The sequence below is a fragment of the Bos indicus genome, chromosome 7 (assembly GCF_029378745.1).
Source record: "Bos indicus isolate NIAB-ARS_2022 breed Sahiwal x Tharparkar chromosome 7, NIAB-ARS_B.indTharparkar_mat_pri_1.0, whole genome shotgun sequence".
NCBI classification, from domain to species: domain Eukaryota; kingdom Metazoa; phylum Chordata; class Mammalia; order Artiodactyla; family Bovidae; genus Bos; species Bos indicus.
In genome coordinates, this window is record NC_091766.1 from 2274944 (window position 1) to 2296581 (window position 21638).

Sequence of the window (21638 nt, forward strand, 5' to 3'; positions counted from 1 at the left end):
TCGCTCAGTTGTGTCCAACTCTTTGGGACCCCATAGACTGTAGCCACCTAGGTCCTCTGTCCATGGAATTCTCCAGGCAAGAATACTGGAAGGGGGTGCCATTCCCCTCTCCAGGGGATATTCCCAATCCAGGGATCAACCCCAGGTCTCTCGCACTGCAGGCAGATTCTTTACCATCTGAGCCACCAGAGACGCCAAAAGTAGGGAAAACTACTAGGCTAATCGGGTGTGACACAAATCAGATTTCTTATGATTCAACAGTAGGGCTTCCCAGGTCGCACTAGTGGTAAAGAGCCCCTCTGCCAATGCAGGAGACATAAGACACATGGATTTGATCCCTGGGTTGGGAAGATCCCCCAGAGGAGGAAATGGCAACCCACTCCAGTATTCTTGCCTGGAGAATCCCATGGACAGAGGAGCCTGGTGGGCTACAGTCCATAAGGTTGCAAAGAGCTGGATACAACTGAAGTGACTTAGCACACTTGATAATACAGTGGTGGTGATGAATAGATTCAAGGGATTTGATCTGGTAGACAGAGCACCTGAAGAACTATGGATGGAGTTTTCTAGCACTGTACCGGAGGCAGTGACCAAAACCATCCCAAAGAAAAACAAATACAAAATGGCAAAGTGGTTGTCTGAGGAGGCTTTACAAATAGCTGAGGAAAGAAGAGAGGGAAAAAGGGAAAGATATACACAACTGAATGCAGAGCTCCAGAGAACAGCAAGGAGAAATAAGAAGGCCTTTTTAAATTAAAAATGCAAAGAAATAGAGGAAAACAACTCAATGGGAAAGACTACAGACTGCTTCAAGAAAAGTAGAGATATCAAGGGAATATTTCATGCAAGGATGGGCATGATAAAAGACAGAAATATCAAGCACTTAACAGAAAGAGAAGAGATTAAGAAGAGGTGGCAAGAATACACAGAAGAACTATACAAAAAAGATCTTCATGACCTGGATAAGCACAATGGTATGGTCATTCACCTAGAGCCAGACATCCTGGAGGGTGAAGTCAAGCAGGCTTTAGAAAGCATTACTATGGACAAAGCTATTGGAGGTGATGGAATTCCAGCCAAGCTATTTAAAATCCGAGAGATAATGCTGTGAAAGTGCTGCACTCAATATGCCAGCAAGTTGGAAAACTCAGCAGTGGCCACAGGACGTGTACAGGTCAGTTTTCATTACAATCTCAAAGAAGGGCACTGCCAAAGAATGGTCAAAGTATGGTACAATTGGACTTTTTCACAGGCTAGCAAGGTTATGCTCAAAATCCATCAACCTAGGTTTCAGCAGTATGTGAGCCAAGAACTTCCAGTCGTATAAGCTAGGTTTAGAAAAGGAACAAGAGACCAAATTGCCAACATTTCTTGTATCATAGAGAAAGTAACAGAATTCGAGAAAAACATCTACTTCTACTTCACTGACTTTGAATGTGTGGATCACAACAAACTATGGAAAAGCGACACACTTTATTTTCTTGGGCTCCAAGATCACTGCAGATGGTGACTGCAGCCATGAAATTAAAAGACACTTGCTTCTTGGAAGAAAAGCTATGCCAAACCTAGACAGTATATTAAAAAGCAGAAACATTACTTTGCCGACAAAGGTCCATCTAGTCAAAGCTATGCTTTTTCCAGTAATCATGTATGGATGTGAGAGTTGGACCATAAAGAAAACTGAATGCCGAAGAGCTGATGCTTTTGAACTGTACTGTTTTGGAAGACTCTTAAGAGTCCCTTGGATTGCAAAGAGATCAAACCAGTCAATCCCAAAGGAAATCAATCCTGAGTATTCATTGGAATTACTGAGGCTGAAGCTGAAGCTCCAATACTTTGGCTACCTAATGTCAAGAGCTGACTCATTAGCAAAGACCCTTATGCTGGGAAAGACTGAAGGCAGAAGGAGACGGGGACGACAGAGGATGAGATGGTTGGATGGCATCACTGACTCTATGGACATGTTTGAGCAAGCTCCGGGAGATGGTGAAGGACAAGGAAACCTGGCATGCTGCAGTCCATGAGGTCGCAAAGAGTTGGACACGACTGAGCAACTGAACAACAACAAAACTGTGATTAAGTTAATTGCTTCTCTGTGCCCCAGTTTCCCCATCTGTAAAATGCAGATATTAGCAGTCCTCTATTAGCAAGTTTAAACAAGGCATGTATATTACTAACCACACTTACATATGAGGAAATAAGCACAGAGGAAGAAAATAATTTTATTTCATCACATTGTTAGTCCGCATGTGAACTCATAAAATCAACTTCCAGAGTCCACATTTTCAAACTGTGGGCTGCTACTACTTTTTAGAAAAGCAGCCAGTGACAAACAAGGGAAGAAAGTTGGTGTTGGGAGAGTAACAGAAGTTCCATGTAGAAACATTTCATAAGAGTTTGGGAATGACAGACTGGATCTTTAGGAAAAAGTTCAGGTCTGAGGAGAGAGAGTCGATAAAGATCCTGAGAAAAATGAGAGTTAAATAATGAAAAGAGATCTCAAAAGGACCAAGAAACAAGAGCTGGAGGGGGATCTGAAATAGCAGGGAAAAAAACAAAAGAGAAGGAGATAGAGGCACCCAATGGACGGGAGGGATATGAGATGGCTCAGCATCACAGTTGCGCAAGGCAGAGAAAGTGCCAAGAAAGACGGAGTCCTTTGTCCTCCCCAGCGTCAGCCTGAGAGCCCGGGTCAAGTTCAGTTCCTTCTGTGATGCCCACCAGGCATCAGTCCTAACCTTCAGTATCAGCTCAAAATAACTCCACTTCTCCAATCTCTTCCCTGAATTTTCTTGGGCATTTGGTCATTTCCTAAGATCAGTACCAAACTCCCTGAGGACAGAAATAACACCTCTCCTCTCTATATCCCCTCTGTATCCCCAGTGACACGCACAGCACCCTGTACATTGTCAGTGCTCAACAAATGCCTATTGAGTGTGTCTCTTGGCCCTTCCATGGCTTTGCTCCAGTGACACTCTATCACCGGTGAAGATAAAGACTGCCTATACCCTTACTCTTCACCAAGCACCTATCCTATCTGGAAGCCTATGTTCAGAGCCAACTCAATCTTTGCTCATGAAGTGAGTTTGGATGTGAATTAAGAGTGACCTCTGTCTAGGGACAGAGGATGCACATTCCTCAGCAACCCCTTGGTTAAGTCCAGGATCATGGGAAAAACCATCAGACTCTAGATTCACCATAGTTTTCACTGGAAAGCAAAGTAGCTGGACAAGGAATGGAAATATATCCACCATCTCTGAACACAGTGGGAAATCCATGGAAAAGACAAAATGTACTTACTGTTACCTGAGCAGGCAGCAAATCCAAGGCCATTCTTTCCTTCTCAGTTTTCCTGTCAAGGGAGAGCAGAGTGCTTGACAAGGTAGGTCTGCAAAGAAAAAAGGTGTCATGAAGAACTCTGGTGTCAAAGCATGGCTTGGAAAAAGGAAGTTACAACTACCCATAATGTCCATTAGGTCCGAACAAAGCCATGCCATATAAATGAGGCAAACCAAGTTTAAAAGTGTGCCTACTAAGCCAATTAAGTTCTAAGACAATTTGTCAACCTCTACCTCCACCTTGTATTAACCATAATTCTGATTTCCATATATAGATGCTTTTTAACATCCACTGGGCTCTATTAGCTGTATCTAAGCAAATTGTGACTCATCACAGAGTTCTGGAGTCCTGAAGATAGTTTTAAACTATACATTCAAATGGTCACAGCGAACGTGAGTGTCCCAGACTGCCACTTTCAAACATATCTAGCCAATCCTAAGCCTGTTTGCCTTGCTTCACCATTTCCTTCCTGAAGAAACCACAATAAAGGTTTGCCCACACATATTGTCTCTTTTTCTATGGAGTTGTTAGGGGAAGCACACTGATTGAAACCACCCATCCTGGCCAGGCACCATAGTAACTATTTGCATGAGTTGTTTTACAATAGGACGTCCTAGTAAGGAACAGGGAACTAATAAGCCTCCACCAACCAGAAGAGTTCGGGAAAGGTCAAAAGGAGACATCACCTGTCTGACCACCTCCCAGAATCCTTCTCTCTGGCATCCATCTTGGCTGACCAAGGCGTGCACCACCAAGAAGGACTCTGAGTCAGAATGATTGGCTAAGGACAACCCAGAAACGAATCCCATCACCATAAAACCCGAGACTGCAAGCCATGTGACAGAGCTGTTCTCCTGGGTTCCCTTACCCTACTGCTCTCCACCCGTGTGCCCTTTACCAATAAAATCTCTTGCTTTGTCAGCACATGTGTCTCCTCAGACAATTCATTTCCGAGTGTTAGACAAGAGCCCAGTTTCGGGCCCTGGAAGGGGTCCCCCTTCCTTCAACAGGATGACCAACAGGTGCTCCTGAGTGGCTCCTTCCTGGACTGCTGTGTTCTTTCCAGGGAAGTGTCACACATCATGCACACCGATTTGGATGCCACTCCTAAACACAAATTCCGCAAGTGCCACCTCTTTTAGCATCCACAGCTCCCCAAATCCTTTATTCTTCATACACAAACCCCAACTGGGAAAGCCAGGTAAGAGACGTAGGCAGACCACTGTCAGAGAAGAGTGGTGGCCAAGGCTGCTGCACTAGCCACCTAAGTTTGCAGGAGGTTCTACAGGTATAGTACCTGGCATGAAAGCTCAGCAAACCGAGTGTGCTGTGTACTGTCAGCCAGAGAAGGAAAGCTGCTGTACAAGTGCCGTAGTTACTCTACGATGCACATCTCCCCATCTTGAATCTTGCATGTATTATTTAATCCGCACAACCACTCTAAAAAGTATTGCTACCTCATATTACAGATGTGAGGGAGACTGAGAACCAGGGAGTCTAGTGACCTTCCCCAAGAAACAAAACTGCTAAGTATACAGTAGAGGCAAAAAGGATCATGGTGGAGTCCAAGGCCCCAGGTAATGTGGCAAATTAGCTGTCCACCTGTGCCTCATTTTCTTCATCTATAAAACTGGATCTACCTGTTATCTGAGCTTGAAATGAATTCATTCATCCAAGGCGCCAGACTAGCACCTGGCACAGATAAGGTCTCCATAGGCATTGTTATTGTTGTTACTGTCTGTCTCATCAGAAATTTCTGAAAAGCCAGCCACAAAAGACTCCCACCAACAGCAGTCCCGGACGACCCCAACTCACCTGACAGGGCGCTCCCTGCCCGCGACTCTCCCTGGGGAGGGGTGGGAGTGGGGGCAGGGCAGCGACTCCCCTTGAAGCATCGCGGCCTGGGCCGTGCAGACCGCCTCTAGACCCACTCGGCCTCGGTATCTCCCTGGTGCCTGCGCGCAGCCCCGCCCGGCCGGCACACCTCCCAGCCCAGACCCGCACACGTGCTGGCTCTGACTGCCACCGGAAGATGCAACCGAGAGGTTCTCAGTCCCTGGTAGGCCGCCCTAGCAGAGCCGGGATCACCCGCGCCACGAGCCCCGAGAAAGCCGCGAGCCCTCCTTGCAGCCCCGCAAACCCAGGAGAACTACGACTCCCGGCATGCCTATGGGCTCGCGCCTACTACACTTCCCAGGGGCGCCGGTGGCGCCGCAACTTCCCAGACGGGAATATTCTGTCTTCTGGGGCGCTGTTGGGCCTAGCTGTTTGTCTCCTGGGGTTGCAAAGCGAGGGGCCGTTCACGTTAACAAATAAGGCCGGTTATCTCCTCCAAAATGCTTCCTGCCTAAATCAGCTGCGTGACTTGTTTTGTTAGACAGGCAAAATCATTTGAATAAAACCCCTGAATTTTGACGCCTTTAAGGTCAGTGCTACCTAGCTCCTACCAGCTAGTTTTGATTGTTTTTAATTATTTTAATGTGTACACGGAGGATAGTGTATGAACAGGTATGTTTAAGCATAATGAAACTAACCCATATACTCAACATTCTGCTTCAAAAGAGAACTTGACCAGAATCTCGGAAGACCTGTCCACGATGTTCCTCATTTTTCTAAACTGTGTTAAGCACTTCCTGGCTTAGCCTGATTAGTACATCTCAAGCAGGCGCCCATAAAACAATGTGCTTACTTTTGCAAGGTGTTCCATCTTTATGTAAATAGAATCTGCTATATGTTTTTCTGTGACTTACACGCTGAATGTGACTTACATGCTAAACTTATTAGGTTCACCTATCTTCATATATGAACAGTTTATTCATTTTCACTGTTGTATGATTGCATTATTCATATATTTAACAAAGTATATTTAACACTTGTCTTGCACCTGGTTTTGTTGTAGATGCTAGAAATAAACCAGTAAATAAAACTGGCACAACCTCTGCATTCATGCAGCTTAAATTGTCAAGGGGAGAGAAAGCAGAAAAATAATAGCAAAAATAACTCAGCCATTAAAAAAAAAAAGAATGAAATTATGCCATTTGCAGCAAAATACATAGGCCTAGAGATTATCATACTAAGTGAAGTAAATCAGGCAGAGAAAGACAAGTATCATATGGTATCACTTATATGTGGTATCTAAAAAAGTGATACAAATGAATTTATTTACAAAACAGAAACAGATTCACAGACACAGAAAACAAATTTATGGTTACCAAGGGGAAAAGGGGTAGAGGAGGGATAAATTAGAATTTAGGGATTTTCAAATACAAACTACATAAAATAAACAACAAGGTCCTTCTGTGTAGTACAGGGAACTATATCCAATATCTTGTAATAAACTATAAGGGAAAATAATCTGAAAAAGAATATGTATAGCTGCATAACTGAATCACTTTGCTGTACACCAGAAACTAACAAAACACTGTAAATCAACTCTATGTAAATAAAATAAATAAATGGTATGTATTTAGATACTGCCACATGCTAATAAGAACAAGAAAGGGGACCAGGACCCTTGATGAGACCGATTTTACACTTTTACACAAAGTGGTTAAGACATGTTTGACCGACAAGGTCAAACATTTGAAGAAGAACCTGCGGAAGATGAGAAGTGAGCCAAACTAAATATCTGGTGGAAAGCTTTCTGACAGACCAACAGGCAGGTGCCCTATGGTAGGAGCATACCTGGCCTATTGAGGAGACAGTAAGATTACAGTTGCTGAAACAGAAATAAGGAGACAGAGAAGCAGGAGATCAGAGGCAAGAGGACTAAATTTATAGGCTCTTATTGGTCATTATGCCACTGGATTTGACTCTGAAAGAGAATGCTCTGGGCACTGCAGAGATAAACTCTTATGTCCATTTTTTTAGTGATCACTGACTGCTGTGCTGAGAATAAACTAAAAGGTCAAAGGAAGAAGTAGAGCAACTAAGACTAGAAGGCTATTGTAGTAAATCTGTGAGGGAAGACAGGAGTTTGGACTGAGTAGAAGTTATGAGAAGTGTCTGGAAATACTAAAATTCAAAATATGGAAAAGATGAGAATGTTAACATTGTTTTTTCAACTAGGAAGTATATCTATTCCTTTTAAATAGTCCTGGTAATTATATTAATTTTTTAAAAACATTCTTTATGCTTATTTGTCTGATTATTAAGAATTAGCTTGTCTCTTAGCCACCGCAATGAGAGGCCCATGCACTGCAATGAAGAGTAGCCCCCACTTGCTGCAAGTAGAGAAAAGTCCTTGCAGCAACAAAGACCTAGCACAGCCAATAAATAAATCCATTAAAAAAAAATTAGCTTGTCTCTTGATTTCCTTTTGCTGACCTAAAACAAATACACAGCCAGTTTTTTCCTCCAGCAAAATGGGTGTATTCAGGATTAACAAAAGAATTGCAATTTGAGGTCTGTAAACATGTCTGTGCAAGTCCTTAGCAAAAATGGAGAAGAGCTCTCTTTTATAGAGGGAAAAGAAGCTGAGAAGGCTATGATAAAGAGTCCGTGGTGTTTTCATTGGCTGAGTCCTGACAGACTGTCACTGGCTGATCTCTTGCTGGCAAAGAAGGGGAAGTCTTTGCTTTTCCTGTTGGGTTCTTCCTGTTGTAGGGGTGAGAGCACCCCTTCTGGTCTCCTATCTCTATTTAATTGAGGTTTCTGTTTATTGCTTTCTTACACTTTGTATTTGGGTTGGCCAAAAATTCATTCAGGTTTCTGAATATTCCAATATTTTAAACCAAACACAATTTTATTTTGTGTTCCACTTAAAATTTTAAAAATATGAACTAATAGACTATCTAATTTTAATACTTCTGTATTCCATTTTCTCTCTCAGCTGTGAATTTTGGTAATTTCCTTAAGTTTTATAATTTATTTGCAATTAAATTTATACTTAATCAGTTTCTTTACTGATGATGAGATGCTTGTGCTCAGTTGTATCTGACTCTTTTCAAACCCATGGACTAGCCCCCTAGGCCCCTGTGTCTATGGATTTTTCCAGGCAAGGATACTGGAGTGGGGTCCCATTTCTTTCTCCAGGAGATCTTCGCGACCCAGGGATTGAACCCAGGTCTCTTGTGTCTCCTGCAATTTCAGATGGGTTCTTGACCATGTCTATACCATCACTTCCTAGTTTTCACTTTTGGTCTCAACATTTCTGTTTCTTTTTCACATTGTCACAGTCTAGTTTTTATCTGTGCCCTCCCAGTTATTCCATGAACCTCTTTACTTAGTTTTCTAGAGACAGCTGAAGCCAATCTCATTTTTCTTCTCTTTTAGAAAACCTTCTTCTGTTTATTTCTCTACATTGACTTATATAAATCTTCCCCCACTCCCCATTTCCTGTATCTTTAAGTACTTTTTTCTGTTCTCCCCCCTGTAGCTAGCACTTGGTTTTTTCCATTATTTTTGTCTGGGACAATAGAAAGGATAAGGCTCAATTCTAATTTTTTCTCCTTTCTTCACTGGCAACATATTAAACTGTTATTCTTGGTGTACAGCTTTCAGGACAATGTGAAAACCTCACATTTAATTCTTTGTCCTTTCCTCCATTTTATGGGAGGGGTTTCAAATTTATCTCCCAAGTTAAAAAAATAAAGGACTATTCTTCCACTTTATCATGTAGTTTACTGCTTTAAAAGAAATGACCATCTACTTTATTTGAAAAAATGTCTGCACTACATACAACATCCATGAAATAGTACGAAACCTTAACCCAGCAGGCCGCTTGGGTCCACTGTAGTGTAACTGAAGGTCAACTACTTTCTCCCTTCTTTCTTGCCTCCCTTTCTCCCATCTTCCCTTTTTTTTTTTTTTTTTTTAAACTGTGGAAAAATAAGAAGAAAGATTGTAGAAAAGAAAAAAATAGGAATTGTTTCCAACTATTCAAAATTTGAAAGGCCAAAATGAAATATATGTGAAGTGTTAAGAAAGCTATGGTACATATACACAATGGAGTATTACTCAGCCATTAAAAAGAAAACATTTGAATCAGTTCTAATGAGGTGGATGAAACTAGAGCCTATTATACAGAGTGAAGTAAGCCAGAAGGAAAAATATAAATACAGTATAATAACGCGTATATATGGAATTTAGAAAGATGGTAACAATAACCCTGTGTACAAGACAGCAAAAGAGACACTGATGTATAGAACAGTCTTACGGACTCTATGGGAGAGGGAGAGGGTTGAAAGATTTGGGAGAATGGCATTGAAACATGTAAAATATCATGTATGAAACGAGATGCCAGTCCAGGTTCGATGCACGATACTGGATGCTTGGGGCTAGTGCACTGGGACGACCCAGAGGGATGGTATGGGGAGGGAGGAGGGAGGAGGGTTCAGGATGGGGAACACATGTATACCTGTGGCGGATTCATTTTGATATTTGGCAAAACTAATACAATTATGTAAAATTTAAAAATAAAATTTAAAAAAATAAAAATAATTAAAAAAAATTAAATTACACTTTCTCTTCCATCTTATTCTCTTAATTAATCAGCTGAAAGGTTGAAAGTTTGCTGCTGTGAGCTGTGTATTATGCCAGGATTCGTGACCTCCGGAGGAGAGGATTTCAATCCGGGGTCAGAGACGAGGCCTAACTACTTGGAGCTTTTTGTGTAGCCAAATTTTATTAAAGTAAAATAGAGATAGGGAAAGCTTCTGACATAGACATCAGAAGGGGACAGAGTGTCCCCTTGCTACTTTTTAGCAAGGTGTTTTATGTCTATTAGAACGCTATTAATCAAGTAAGAGAGACACCTCAAGGCTGAGGGAGTTTCACCAGGTCCCTCTTCCACAATATGCACTTTTGAGATAGGATGGCAAGGGGTGTGTCATCCCCCAGCCATAAAACAATTGACAGGAACTCTGGTTTGTTGAGCCCAAGGTTTGAGAAAAGAAAAAAAGTTAGTCTTAGGTGGAACCATTTTGAAGAAAGGCAAATTCCTAAGCAAATACATAGTTTCATTAACATAAGAAAAACGCATTGGTTAGCTCAAGGCAGAACCAGGAGTCATCTGTACAGAATTGAAAGAAGCCTCTTTTAATTTTGTGCAGAGAAGGAAAAAAAAAAAAATCTACCACTTGCAGTTTATTTCCTCCTGCCGCTGGGGGACCTCTGGCTTCCTGCCTGTTACCCTCTCAATCTTAACGACATCTATCCCTATACGTACATGTGCAATTGAGGCTGATGGACTGGCTAGATTTGGGGAACACAAGAGTGCATACTGTTTAAAATGCCATCCAAATACTACTGCAAACCTGAGTGTTATAATAGAAACATGCAATAAGTGATTTATATCTTCCTGTCCTATATATATATAAACTCTTAGACGTTTAAAGGATATTTGTATAAACACATTTAAGAGTGATTGCAAGGTCTTCCCTGGTGATTGAGTGGTTGGCAATCCACTTGCCAGTGCAGGGACATGGGTTCGACCCTGGTCCAAGAAGATTCTACATGCCACGGGCAGCTAAGCCCAAGCCCGTGTGCCACAGCTGCTGAGCCTGCCTTCTAGAGCCCTGGAGCTGCAAATACTGAAGCCTAGGTACCTAGAACCCATGGCCTACAAGAGAAGCTACTGTAATGACAAGCCTGCACACCACCACAAAGAGTAGCCCCTGCTCGCCATAGACAGAAAAAAGCCCGCACACAGCACTGAAGATCCAGCACTGCCAAAAACGAAAATAAAAGTGACTGCAAAATTAGAAAAAGTAAACCCACTGATCTAAATGAAGAGAAGTACAGGCTGGATGGTGCTGAAATATAGGGATTCGGGGGGTAAATCTATCCAGGTCTTTCCATCACAACTCTATAAATTTACGGGGTGAGTCATGAAAAACTACAAACGATTTTTATTATGTACAATCTATTTGTTTAAAAGAAATGGATGCTTCGCCAGCTTGTTTTCCTTTGCCTGTATCTTTCTACTGAAGTAGAGATCACAAAACAGATGTTGGAGCACTGACAGTTTCTAGACTTCTTGCCACAGGTATGACAAGGGTTTGTTCTGTTTAAGAAACAGCAAGTTTTTTGGATGTGGCATGTAATAAGCACTTAAATAATATTTTTGGAATAAACAAAAATCGGATAAAAATCATGTATGGTTGTTTGGACAATAAAAATGTTTATTTAGATAATTCTTGGAGGTGAGGTAGCAATGGTGGTATAATCTACAGCTCCCACCATATCCTTTAAAAAAACAAGAAAGGACATGGAACACAAAAGAGGATTGATATAAAACCACCACCAGAAAGAGAAAGTACAGCCTTTGTGTGAAAATATACACAAGTTTACTGGTATTTAAGAGAACCATATATAGGTAAGTGCTTAAAAGTACATGCAGGATATATAAGCAACTTCCATAGCTCAATAACAACAGCAAAACCATGCAATTCAAAAACCGGCAAAGGTTTTAAATAAACAATTCTCCAAATAAAATGGATACAATACACATGGCCAAATAAGCATTTTAAAAGATGCTCGACATCCCTAGTCATTAGAAGGATGCAACTCATAACCACAATGAGATACCACTTCACAACTGTTAGAACAGTTATTATAAAAAAGGAAAAAGTAGTGTTAACAACTGTTGTTGAAGATGTAGATAGTAGAACCCATATTCAAATTAGAACACTTGTACTTTGCTGATGGGGATGTAAAATGCTGCATCCTCTGTGGAATATAGTTTGACAGTGTCATATAAAGGTTAATATCCACTTCTCAAATGATGATGCAGTCCCACTCTTAGGTATTTACCCAAGCAGAAATTAAAACAATGTTCACACAAAAACCTGTATGCAATTGTTTGCAGCAGCCTTATTCATAACTTCCAAAAATTGGAAATAACCCAAGTGTTCCTCAAGTGGAGAATAATAAATTGTGGTACACTCATATAATGGAGTATCACTCAGCAATTAAAAGGCACAAAATACTGATACACACAACATGGGGTAATCTCAAATGTACTAGCCTAAGAAAAAGCAGCCAGACATATGATACTCTATAAAAGGGAAAACTATGGGATAGTAATTGAAACCAGGGAGTCAAACAGATACACGCATGTGGGTGTTCATAACAGCATTATTTACAGTAGCCAGAAGGTGGAAGCAACTCAAAAGTCCATTGATTCATGAATGGATAAACAAAATGTGGTCTTCACATACAATGGAATTTTACTCAGCCTTAAAAAAGGGAAGGAACTTCTGAAACATGCTATGACATGGATGAATCTTTAAGACATTACACAAGTGAAATAAGCCAAACACAAAAAAGAAATACACGCTATGATTCCACTTAAATGAACGAAGTAGGAAAGGCGAATTCACAGAGACAGAAGGTAGAACAGAAGTTACCAGGGTCTGCGGGAAGGGTAAGATGGAGAGTGACTCCTTAATGAGTACAGAATTTCTATTTGAGATGATGACAATGTTCTAGAAATACATTCTGGTGATATTACACCCACATTGTGACTTCACACATTGCTACTAAACTGTACATGGTAAAGTGGTTAAATGACAACTTTCAGGTTATAAATATTTTACCAAAAAAAAATTTTAAGTACACGCTGGATGCAAGAGGGCATTACTGGGAAGGTAATGCTTCAGGGGAATATTGTTAACAGAAAGAAACAGGTGTGGAAACCATATTTCAAGGGAGGAAATATCCTGGAAAAGAAAAAAATCACTCTAAGTATTTTAGACCCCGCAATTTTTCTCCACAATCCTCAAGAAATTTAGGCAATAAATCATACTTTGCTACACAGAAAGAACTAAGTGTACTTGAATTTGAAATCTTGGACACAACCCAAACTTGTTGTGACAGAAAGGACACAGACAACACCTTGCTGGGAATCTTAGAGGCTAATTCTGGGACAATTTCAGCATCAAATTCAATACTGATATCAGCAGATTACAGTCAACTGATGAAAAAAGAAACTGTGCTTCCAGAATCACAGAAATAAACAGAAAATGAAACTCTTCCGTAAAGTGGGAAGTCAATTATTAAGTGTAGAAAAAAATTTACAGAATAAGAAAATTTCCATTTGAAAACTATTATTATAATAGTTTATTTTATATAATAGATTATCTTCTATAATATTTTATATATATTACAATATAAATATAATAATATATAGTGGTTTATAATTATAAATATATATTATACATACCATATGATATATATACCATATATATGATATATTAATATTATCTATTATAAATATTGTATACATTATATAAATTAGTAAATTGTGTATTATATATAAACATTGGAGAAGGAAATGGCAACCCAATCCAGTACTCTTGCCTGGAAATTCCCATGGACAGAGAAGCCTGGTAGACTACAGTCCATGGGATCGCAAAGGGTCGGACATGACTGAGCGACTTCACATATATAAACATAATATTAATTAATGTATGATATATGTAAATTAATACATTATACATATACATTATGTATTATATATATTAATATCTCATTATTAACCTATCAATATATAATATAATAATATATGTCCAAGGAGCGGTGGCTGTGCGGGCACAGGAGGGCTGAGAGGAGCTACTCCACGTTCAAAATCAGGAGGGGTGGCGAGGAGATACCCCTCATCCAAAATAAGGAGCAGCAGCTGCACTTTGCTGGAGCAGCTGTGAAAAGATACCCCATGTCTAAGGTAAGAGAAACCCAAGAAAGACTGTAGGTGTTGCGAGAGGCATCAGAGGGCAGACACACTGAAACCATAATCACAGAAAACTAGTCAATCTAATCACATGGACCACAGTTCAGTTCAGCCGCTGAGTCGTGTCCGACTCTTTGCAACCCCATGAATAGCAGCACACCAGGCCTCCCTGTCCATCACCAACTCCCAGAGTTCACTCAGACTCACATCCATCGAGTCAGTGATGCCATCCAGCCATCTTATCCTCTGTCCTCCCCTTCTCCTCCTGCCCCCAATCCCTCCCAGCATCAGAGTCTTTTCCAATGAGTCAACCCTTCGCATGAGGTGGCCAAACTACTGGAGTTTCAGCTTTAGCATCATTCCTTCCAAAGAAATCCCAGGGCTGATCTCCTTCAGAATGGACTGGGTGGATCTCCTTGCAGTCCAAGGGACTCTCAAGAGTCTTCTCCAACACCACAGTTCAAAAGCATCAATTCTTTGGTGCTCAGCTTTCTTCACAGTCCAACTCTCACATCCATACATGACTACTGGAAAAATCATAGCCTTGACTAGAGGGACCTTTGTTGGCAAAGTAATGTCTCTGCTTTTCAATATGCTATCTAGGTTGGTCATAACTTTCCTTCCAAGGAGTAAGTGTCTTTTAATTTCATGGCTGCAATCACCATCTGCAGTGATTTTGGAGCCCAAAAAAATAAAGTCTGACACTGTTTCCACTGTTTCCCCATCTATTTCCCAAGAAGTGGTGGGACCAGATGCCATGATCTTCGTTTTCTGAATGTTGAGCTTTAAGCCAACTTTTTCACTCTTCACTTTCACTTTCATCAAGAGGTCTTTAGTTCTTCACTTTCTGCCATAAGGGTGGTATCATCTACATATCTGAGGTTATTGATATTTCTCCCAGCAATCTTGATTCCAGCTTGTGCTTCTTCCAGCCCAGTATTTCTCATGATGTAATCTGCATATAAGTTAAATAAGCAGGGTGACAATATACAGCCTTGATGTACTCCTTTTCCTATTTGGAACCAGTCTATTGTTCCATGTCCAGTTCTATCTGTTGCTTCCTGACCTGCATATAGAGGCAGGTCAGGTGGTCTGGTATTCGCATCTCTTTCAGAATTTTCCACAGTTTATTGTGATCCACACTGTCAAAGGCTTTGGCATAGTCAATAAAGAAGAAATAAATGTTTTTCTGGAACTCTCTTGCTTTTTCGATGATCCAGAGGATGTTGGCAATTTGATCTCATGTTCCTCTGCCTTTTCTAAAACCAGCTTGAACATCTGGAAGTTCATAATTCACGTATTGCTGAAGCCTGGATTGGAGAATTTTGAGCATTACTTTACTAGTGTGTGAGATGAGTGCAATTGTGCAGTAGTTTGAGCATTCTTTGGCATTGCCTTTCTTTGGGATTGGAATGAAAACTGACCTTTTCCAGTCCTATGGCCACTGCTGAGTTTTCCAAATTTGCTGGCATATTGAGTGCAGCACTTTCACAGCATCATCTTTCAGGATTTGAAATAGCTCCACTGGAATCCCATCACCTCCACTAGCTTTGTTGGTAGTGATGTTTTCTACTGCTGCTACTGCTGCTAAGTCGCTTCAGTCGTGTCCGACTCTGTGCGACCCCATAGACGGCAGTCCACCAGGCTCTGCCGTCCCTGGGATTTTCCAGGCAAGAGTACTGGAGTGGGTTGCCATTGCCTTCTCCAGATGTTTTCTAAGGCCCACTTAACTTCACACTCCAAGATGTCTGGGTCTAGGTGAGTGATCACACCATCATGATTATCTGGGTCGTGAAGATCTTTTTTGTACAGTTCTTCTGTGTATTCTTGCCACCTCTTCTTAATATCTTCTGCTTCTGTTAGGTCCATACCATTTCTGTCCTTTATCGAGTCCATCTTTGCATGAAATGTTCCCTTGGTAGATCTCTAGTCTTTCTCGTTCTGATGTTTTCCTCTATTTCTTTGCATTAATCGCTGAGGAAGGCTTTCTTATCTCTTCTTGCTATTCTTTGGAACTCTGCCTTCAGATGCTTATGTCTTTCCCTTTATCCTTTGCTTTCACTTCTCTTCTTTCACAGCTATTTGTAAGGCCTCCCCAGACAGCCATTTTGCTTTTTTGCATTTCTTTTCCATGGGGATGGTCTTGATCCCTGTCTCCTGTACAATATCATGAACCTCCGTCCATAGTTCATCAGGCAGTCTATCTATCAGATCTAGTCCCTTAAATCTATTTCTCACATGGACCACAGTCTTGTCTAACTCAATGAAATTAAGCCATGCCCTGTGGGGCCACCCAAGAGGGGCGGGTCATGGTGGAGAGGTCTGACAGAATGTGGTCCACTGGAGAAGAGAATGGCAAACCACTTCAGTATTCTTGCCTTGAGAACCCCATGAAGAGAATGAAAACGCAAAATGATAGGATACTGAAAGAGGAACTCCCCAGGTCGGTAGGTCCAATATGCTACTGGAGATCAGTGGAGAAATAACTCTAGAAAGAATGAAGGGATGGAGCCAAAGCAAAAACAATACCCAGTTGTGGATGTGACTGGCGATAGAAGCAAGGTCTGATGCTGTAAAGAGCAATATTGCATAGGAACCTGGAATGTTAGGTCCATGAATCAAGGCAAATTGGAAGTGGTCAAACAGGAGATGACAAGAGTGAACGTCAACATTCTAGGAATCAGCAAACTAAAATGGACCAGAATGGGTGAATTTAACTCAGATGACCATTATATCTACTACTGCGGGCAGGAATCCCTTAGAAGAAATATAGCAGCCATCATAGTCAACAAGAGTCCGAAATGCAGTATTTGGATGCAATGTCAAAAACGACAGAATGATCTCTGTTTGTTTCCAAGGCAGACCATTCAATATCAGTAATCCAAGTCTATGCCCCAACCAGTAACACTGAAGAAGCTGAAGTTGAACGGTTCTGTGAAGACCTACGAGAACTTTTAGAACTAACACCCCCAAAAGATGTCCTTTTCATTACAGGGGACTGGAATGCAAAAGTAGGAAGTCAAGAAACACCTGGCGTAACAGGCAAATTTGGCCTTGGAGTACATAATGAAGCAGGGCAAAGGCTAATAGAGTTTTGCCAAGAGAACACACTGGTCATAGCAAACACCCTCTTCCAACAACACAAGAGAAGACTCTACACATGGACATCACCAGATGGTCAACACTGAAATCAGACTGATTATATTCTTTGCAGCCAAAGATGGAGAAGCTCTATACAGTCAGCAAAAATAAGACCGGGAGCTGACTGTGGCTCCAATCATGAACTCCTTATTGCCAAATTCAGACTTAAATTGAATAAAGTAGGCAAAACCACTAGACCATTCAGGTATGACCTAAATCAAATCCCTTATGATTATACAGTGGAAGTGAGAAATAGATTTAAGGGACTAGATCTGATAGATAGAGTGCCTGATGAACTATGGACGGAGGTTCATGACATTGTACAGGAGACAGGAATCAAGACCATCCCCATGGAAAAGAAATGCAAAAAAGCAAAACGGCTGTCTGGCAGGGCCTTACAAATAGCTGTGAAAAGAAGAGAAGTGAAAAGCAAATGAGAAAAGGAAAGATGTACCCATTTGAATGAAGAGTTCCAAAGAATAGCAAGGAGAGATAAGAAAGCCTTCCTCAGTGATCAATGCAAAGAAATAGTGGAAAACAATAGAATGGGAAAGACTAGAGATCTCTGCAAGTAGAGATACCAAGGGAACATTTCACACAAAGATGGGCTCAATAAAGGACAGAAATGGTATGGACCTAACAGAAGCAGAAGATATTAAGAAGAGGTGGCAAGAATACACAGAAGGACTATACAAAAAAGATCTTCATGACCCAGATAACCACGATGGTTTGATCTCTCACCTAGAGCCAGACATCCTGGAATGTGAAGTCAAGTGGGTCTTAGGAAGCATCACTATGAACCAAGCTCGTAGAGGTGATGGAATTCCAGTTGAGTTATTTCAAATCCTAAAAGATGATCTTGTGAAAGTGCTGCACTCAATATACCAGCAAATTTGCAAAACTCAGCAGTGGCCACAGAACTGGAAAAGGTCAGTTTTCATTCCAATCCCAAAGAAAGGCATGCTAAAGAATGTTCAAAGTACCACACAATTGCACTCATGTCACACACTAGCAAAGTAATGCTCAAAATTCTCCAAGCCAGGCTTCGACAGTACGTGAACTGTGAACTTCCAGATATTCAAGCTGGATTTCGAAAAGGCAGAGGAACCAGAGATCAAATTGCCAACATCCGTTCGATCACTGAAAAAGCAAGACAGTTCCAGAAAAACATCTACTCCTGCATTATTGACTATGCCAAAGCCTTTGACTGTGTGCATCACAACAGACTGTGGAAAATTCTTTGAGATGGGCATACCAGACCATCTGACCTGCCTCCTGAGAAATCTGTATGCAGGTCAAGAAGCAACAGTTAGAACTGGACATGGTAAAGATTAGTCAGAATTGGAAAAGGATTATGTCAAGGCTTATATTGTCACCCTGCTTATTTAACTTATATGCAGAGTACATCATGAGAAATGCCAGGCTGGATGAACACAAGCTGGAATCAAGATTGCCGGGGGAAATATCAATAACCTCAGATATGCAGATAACACCACCCTTATGGCAGTAAGTGAAGAAGAACTAAAGAGCCTCTTGATGAAAGTGAAAGAGGTGAGTGAAAAAGTTGGCTTAAAACTCAACATTCAGAAAACTAAGATCATGGCATCCAGTCCCATCACTTCATGGAAAATAGATGGGGAAACAATAGAAACAGTGACATACATTAGTTTCTTGAGCTCCAAACCCCTGCAGATGCTGGCTGCAGCCATGAAATTAAAAGATGCTTGCTCCTTGGAAGAAAAGCTATGACCAAACTAGACAGCATATTAAACAGCAGAGACATTACTTTGCTGACAAAGGTTCCTCTAGCCAAAGCTATGGTTTCTCCAGTAGTCATGTATGAATGTGAGTGTTCGACTACATAAGACAGCTGAGCACCTAAGAATTGATGCTTTTGAACTGTGGTGTTAGAGAAGACTCTTGTGAGTCCCTTAGACTGCAAGGAGATCCAACCAGCCCATCCTAAAGGAAATAAGTCCTGCATATTTATTGGAAGGACTGACACTGAAGCTGAAACTCCAATACTCTGGCCACCTGATGCAAAGAACTGATTCATTGGAAAAGATCCCGATGTTGGGAAAGACTGAAGGCAGGAGAAGAAGGGGATGGCATAGGATGAGATGGTTTGATGGCACCAGCGACTCGATGGACATGAGTTTGAGCAAGTTTCAGGAGTTGGTGATGGACAGGAAAGACTGCATGTGGCAGTGCATGGGGTCGCAAAGAGTTAGACATGACTGAGCAACTGAACTGAAGAATGCTATGACCTTGAGCTTGCCCTTTGTACAACATCTGAGGTCATTACATCTTAAACTTTATCCTTAAACTATTTCTTCCTTAAACTTTATATTAAACTATATGTTCAGCTTATCTAAGTTCTTCAGCCATGAAGATCTTTGTTTTATTCTCACTCAGTGCAGAGTTGGACCAAAAATTGGTATTTATTTTTACTGACATACACGTTGGTCTTCATATTGATCATCATTGTGACTGGCCTGGGCAGCCTCTTCTTGATGAGGGACTCTTTCAGGCATCAAACAAGCTGAGGAATTCTCTGCTCCTCTCCAAGTCATTTCCTTGCCTCACAGAGCTAATTATCTCCTGAATTTTCTGTTTTTGTGGTAGCTAGTTTCCAAATATGGTCATCCAATGAACCATGCTCCCTGGTATTAATGTCCTTGTATAATTTTCTTGCCTTGAATCTGGACCAAATCTGTGAGTTAATGTTGTGACTTCCAAAACTGAGTTATAAGATTTGCGCTTCTACCTAGGTCTCTTAGGATGCTTGCTCTAGGGACATGGTCTCTCTGAAACTAGCTACCTTTCTGTGAGAAGCCCAATCTACATGGAGAAATCCAACCATGCTCCCAGCCTACAGTCATCAAAAACTGACAGTCTTGGGTATCAAGCCCAGTTGTGCCTCTAGCCCCACCTGCTACTTGAATGCAAACATATTAAGACACTCTAAGTAAGAATTGTTCAGCTGAGCCCAAACATGAAACCAAGACAGAAATAAATAATTTGTTTTTTAAACTGTTTAATTTGGGCGAGAGTTGTTACACAGTGATGGATAATGTGGACCATGAACAATGAAATGGAGTCACTTATGTTCAAGGGATCTAAAAAGGAGCCAAGAGGCCATTAAGGCAGATGCGATATAAACTTTTGACACAGTCACAAGTTCCTGAGACCATCTAGAACCTGCTTTCCTTATTCATTAGAGATCATGGATTAGCAAACAATTTGCTGTCCACAAGTGACTGAATGCCACCATATTTCTGTAAAAATACATCTTTAAACACCTCTGGAATGCCTTATCTGTTGCTTTTATAAACCCCAATGTTTTATTTCCCTTGGGAAATAAATAGTCCCCTTGGAGCACATTTGAGTTGCTGTTAGAATCTGTGCCTCTTGATTGCAATACTTAGGACTTCAAATACTTTTTCTTATTTGCAGTCTTCTATGTTTGGGTGGTTAATTATAACTAAAATACCATCTCATCCAATCACTTGTTTTTATGATCTTCCCCACATATCACTTAGTATAAACTTAATTTTGCAAAAAAATTGTTATCCCTAATATAGTTTCCCATGACTTTTTAGGACTCAGTATGTTTTAAAATTCATCTGTTTTGTATATAGCTTTGGTTCATTGATTTTCATTGGTGTTTACTGAATACATTCTCCTACTAATGGACATTCAGACTACTTCCAAATATTTGCTATTATGATCAGTATAAGTATCTTTATATATAATTCTTTGTGCTCATATGCAAACATTTATCTAGCATGTACAGGTGCCAGTAAGCAAGCAAATATTCGACTTTGTAAGATGTCAATGATCTGTATTGATTTATACTCCCACTAGTAGGGTATGAATCCCAGTTATTTCACATATATTCCAAAACTCAGTATTGTAATACATATTTGCTCATCTGTACTTATAAAATCATATCTATGGTCCGAATTTACATTGGTCCCAATGAAATATCCTTTTATGTTTTTAGAAATTTCTCTTTTCTCATCTATGAAATAAGTAGTCATGTATTCAGATCACTTTTTTTCTATTAGGTTTTTCTTTTTAATTGATCCATACAAATCATTCAGATTTTCCAGAAAACATACTGGGCATGTTGTAGAAACATTTCATTCTGTTTTGTGTCTTTTCCTTTTTGGTATATTCTGATAACCACAAGTTCCCTATTTCAATGTGAGCAAACATTATAAACATTTTATAAAGCTTATTTGTGTCCTGTTTAAAAAATCCTTATCTTGTGGTCATAAAGTTATTGCTTACATATTCTTCCAAAAGTCAGTTTTGCCTAGCATATAACTCTTGATATGGTGACAGTAGGCATAGAAAAAAATAGGTTTTTTTCTATGTGGATGAACCATTTATGCTTCTTAGAACCATTATTGAGTAGTCTATTCTTTCCCCATACTTGTCATGTCATGAATACTTCTAATCTTTTACCATTTTTTTTTCA

The 21638-nt window shown here is 40.5% G+C and overlaps 1 protein-coding gene across 4 annotated transcripts in view; it reads right to left on the reverse strand.

Annotated features, from left to right (window-relative positions):
• The window catches only part of ZNF354C (zinc finger protein 354C), a 75671-nt gene that overhangs the window by 36427 nt on the left and 17606 nt on the right, over nt 1-21638 (reverse strand). For 2 of the 4 annotated variants that reach the window (XM_070792388.1, XM_070792389.1), the window contains one exon: nt 3301-3388. In XM_070792388.1, the coding sequence (XP_070648489.1) occupies nt 3301-3333 (33 nt within the window). In that variant the 5' untranslated portion in view covers nt 3334-3388. Of the gene's footprint in view, nt 1-3300; nt 3389-5154; nt 9140-21638 lie in introns of those variants that run through there. The other 2 variants (XM_070792390.1, XM_070792387.1) reach the window with 2 other exon arrangements.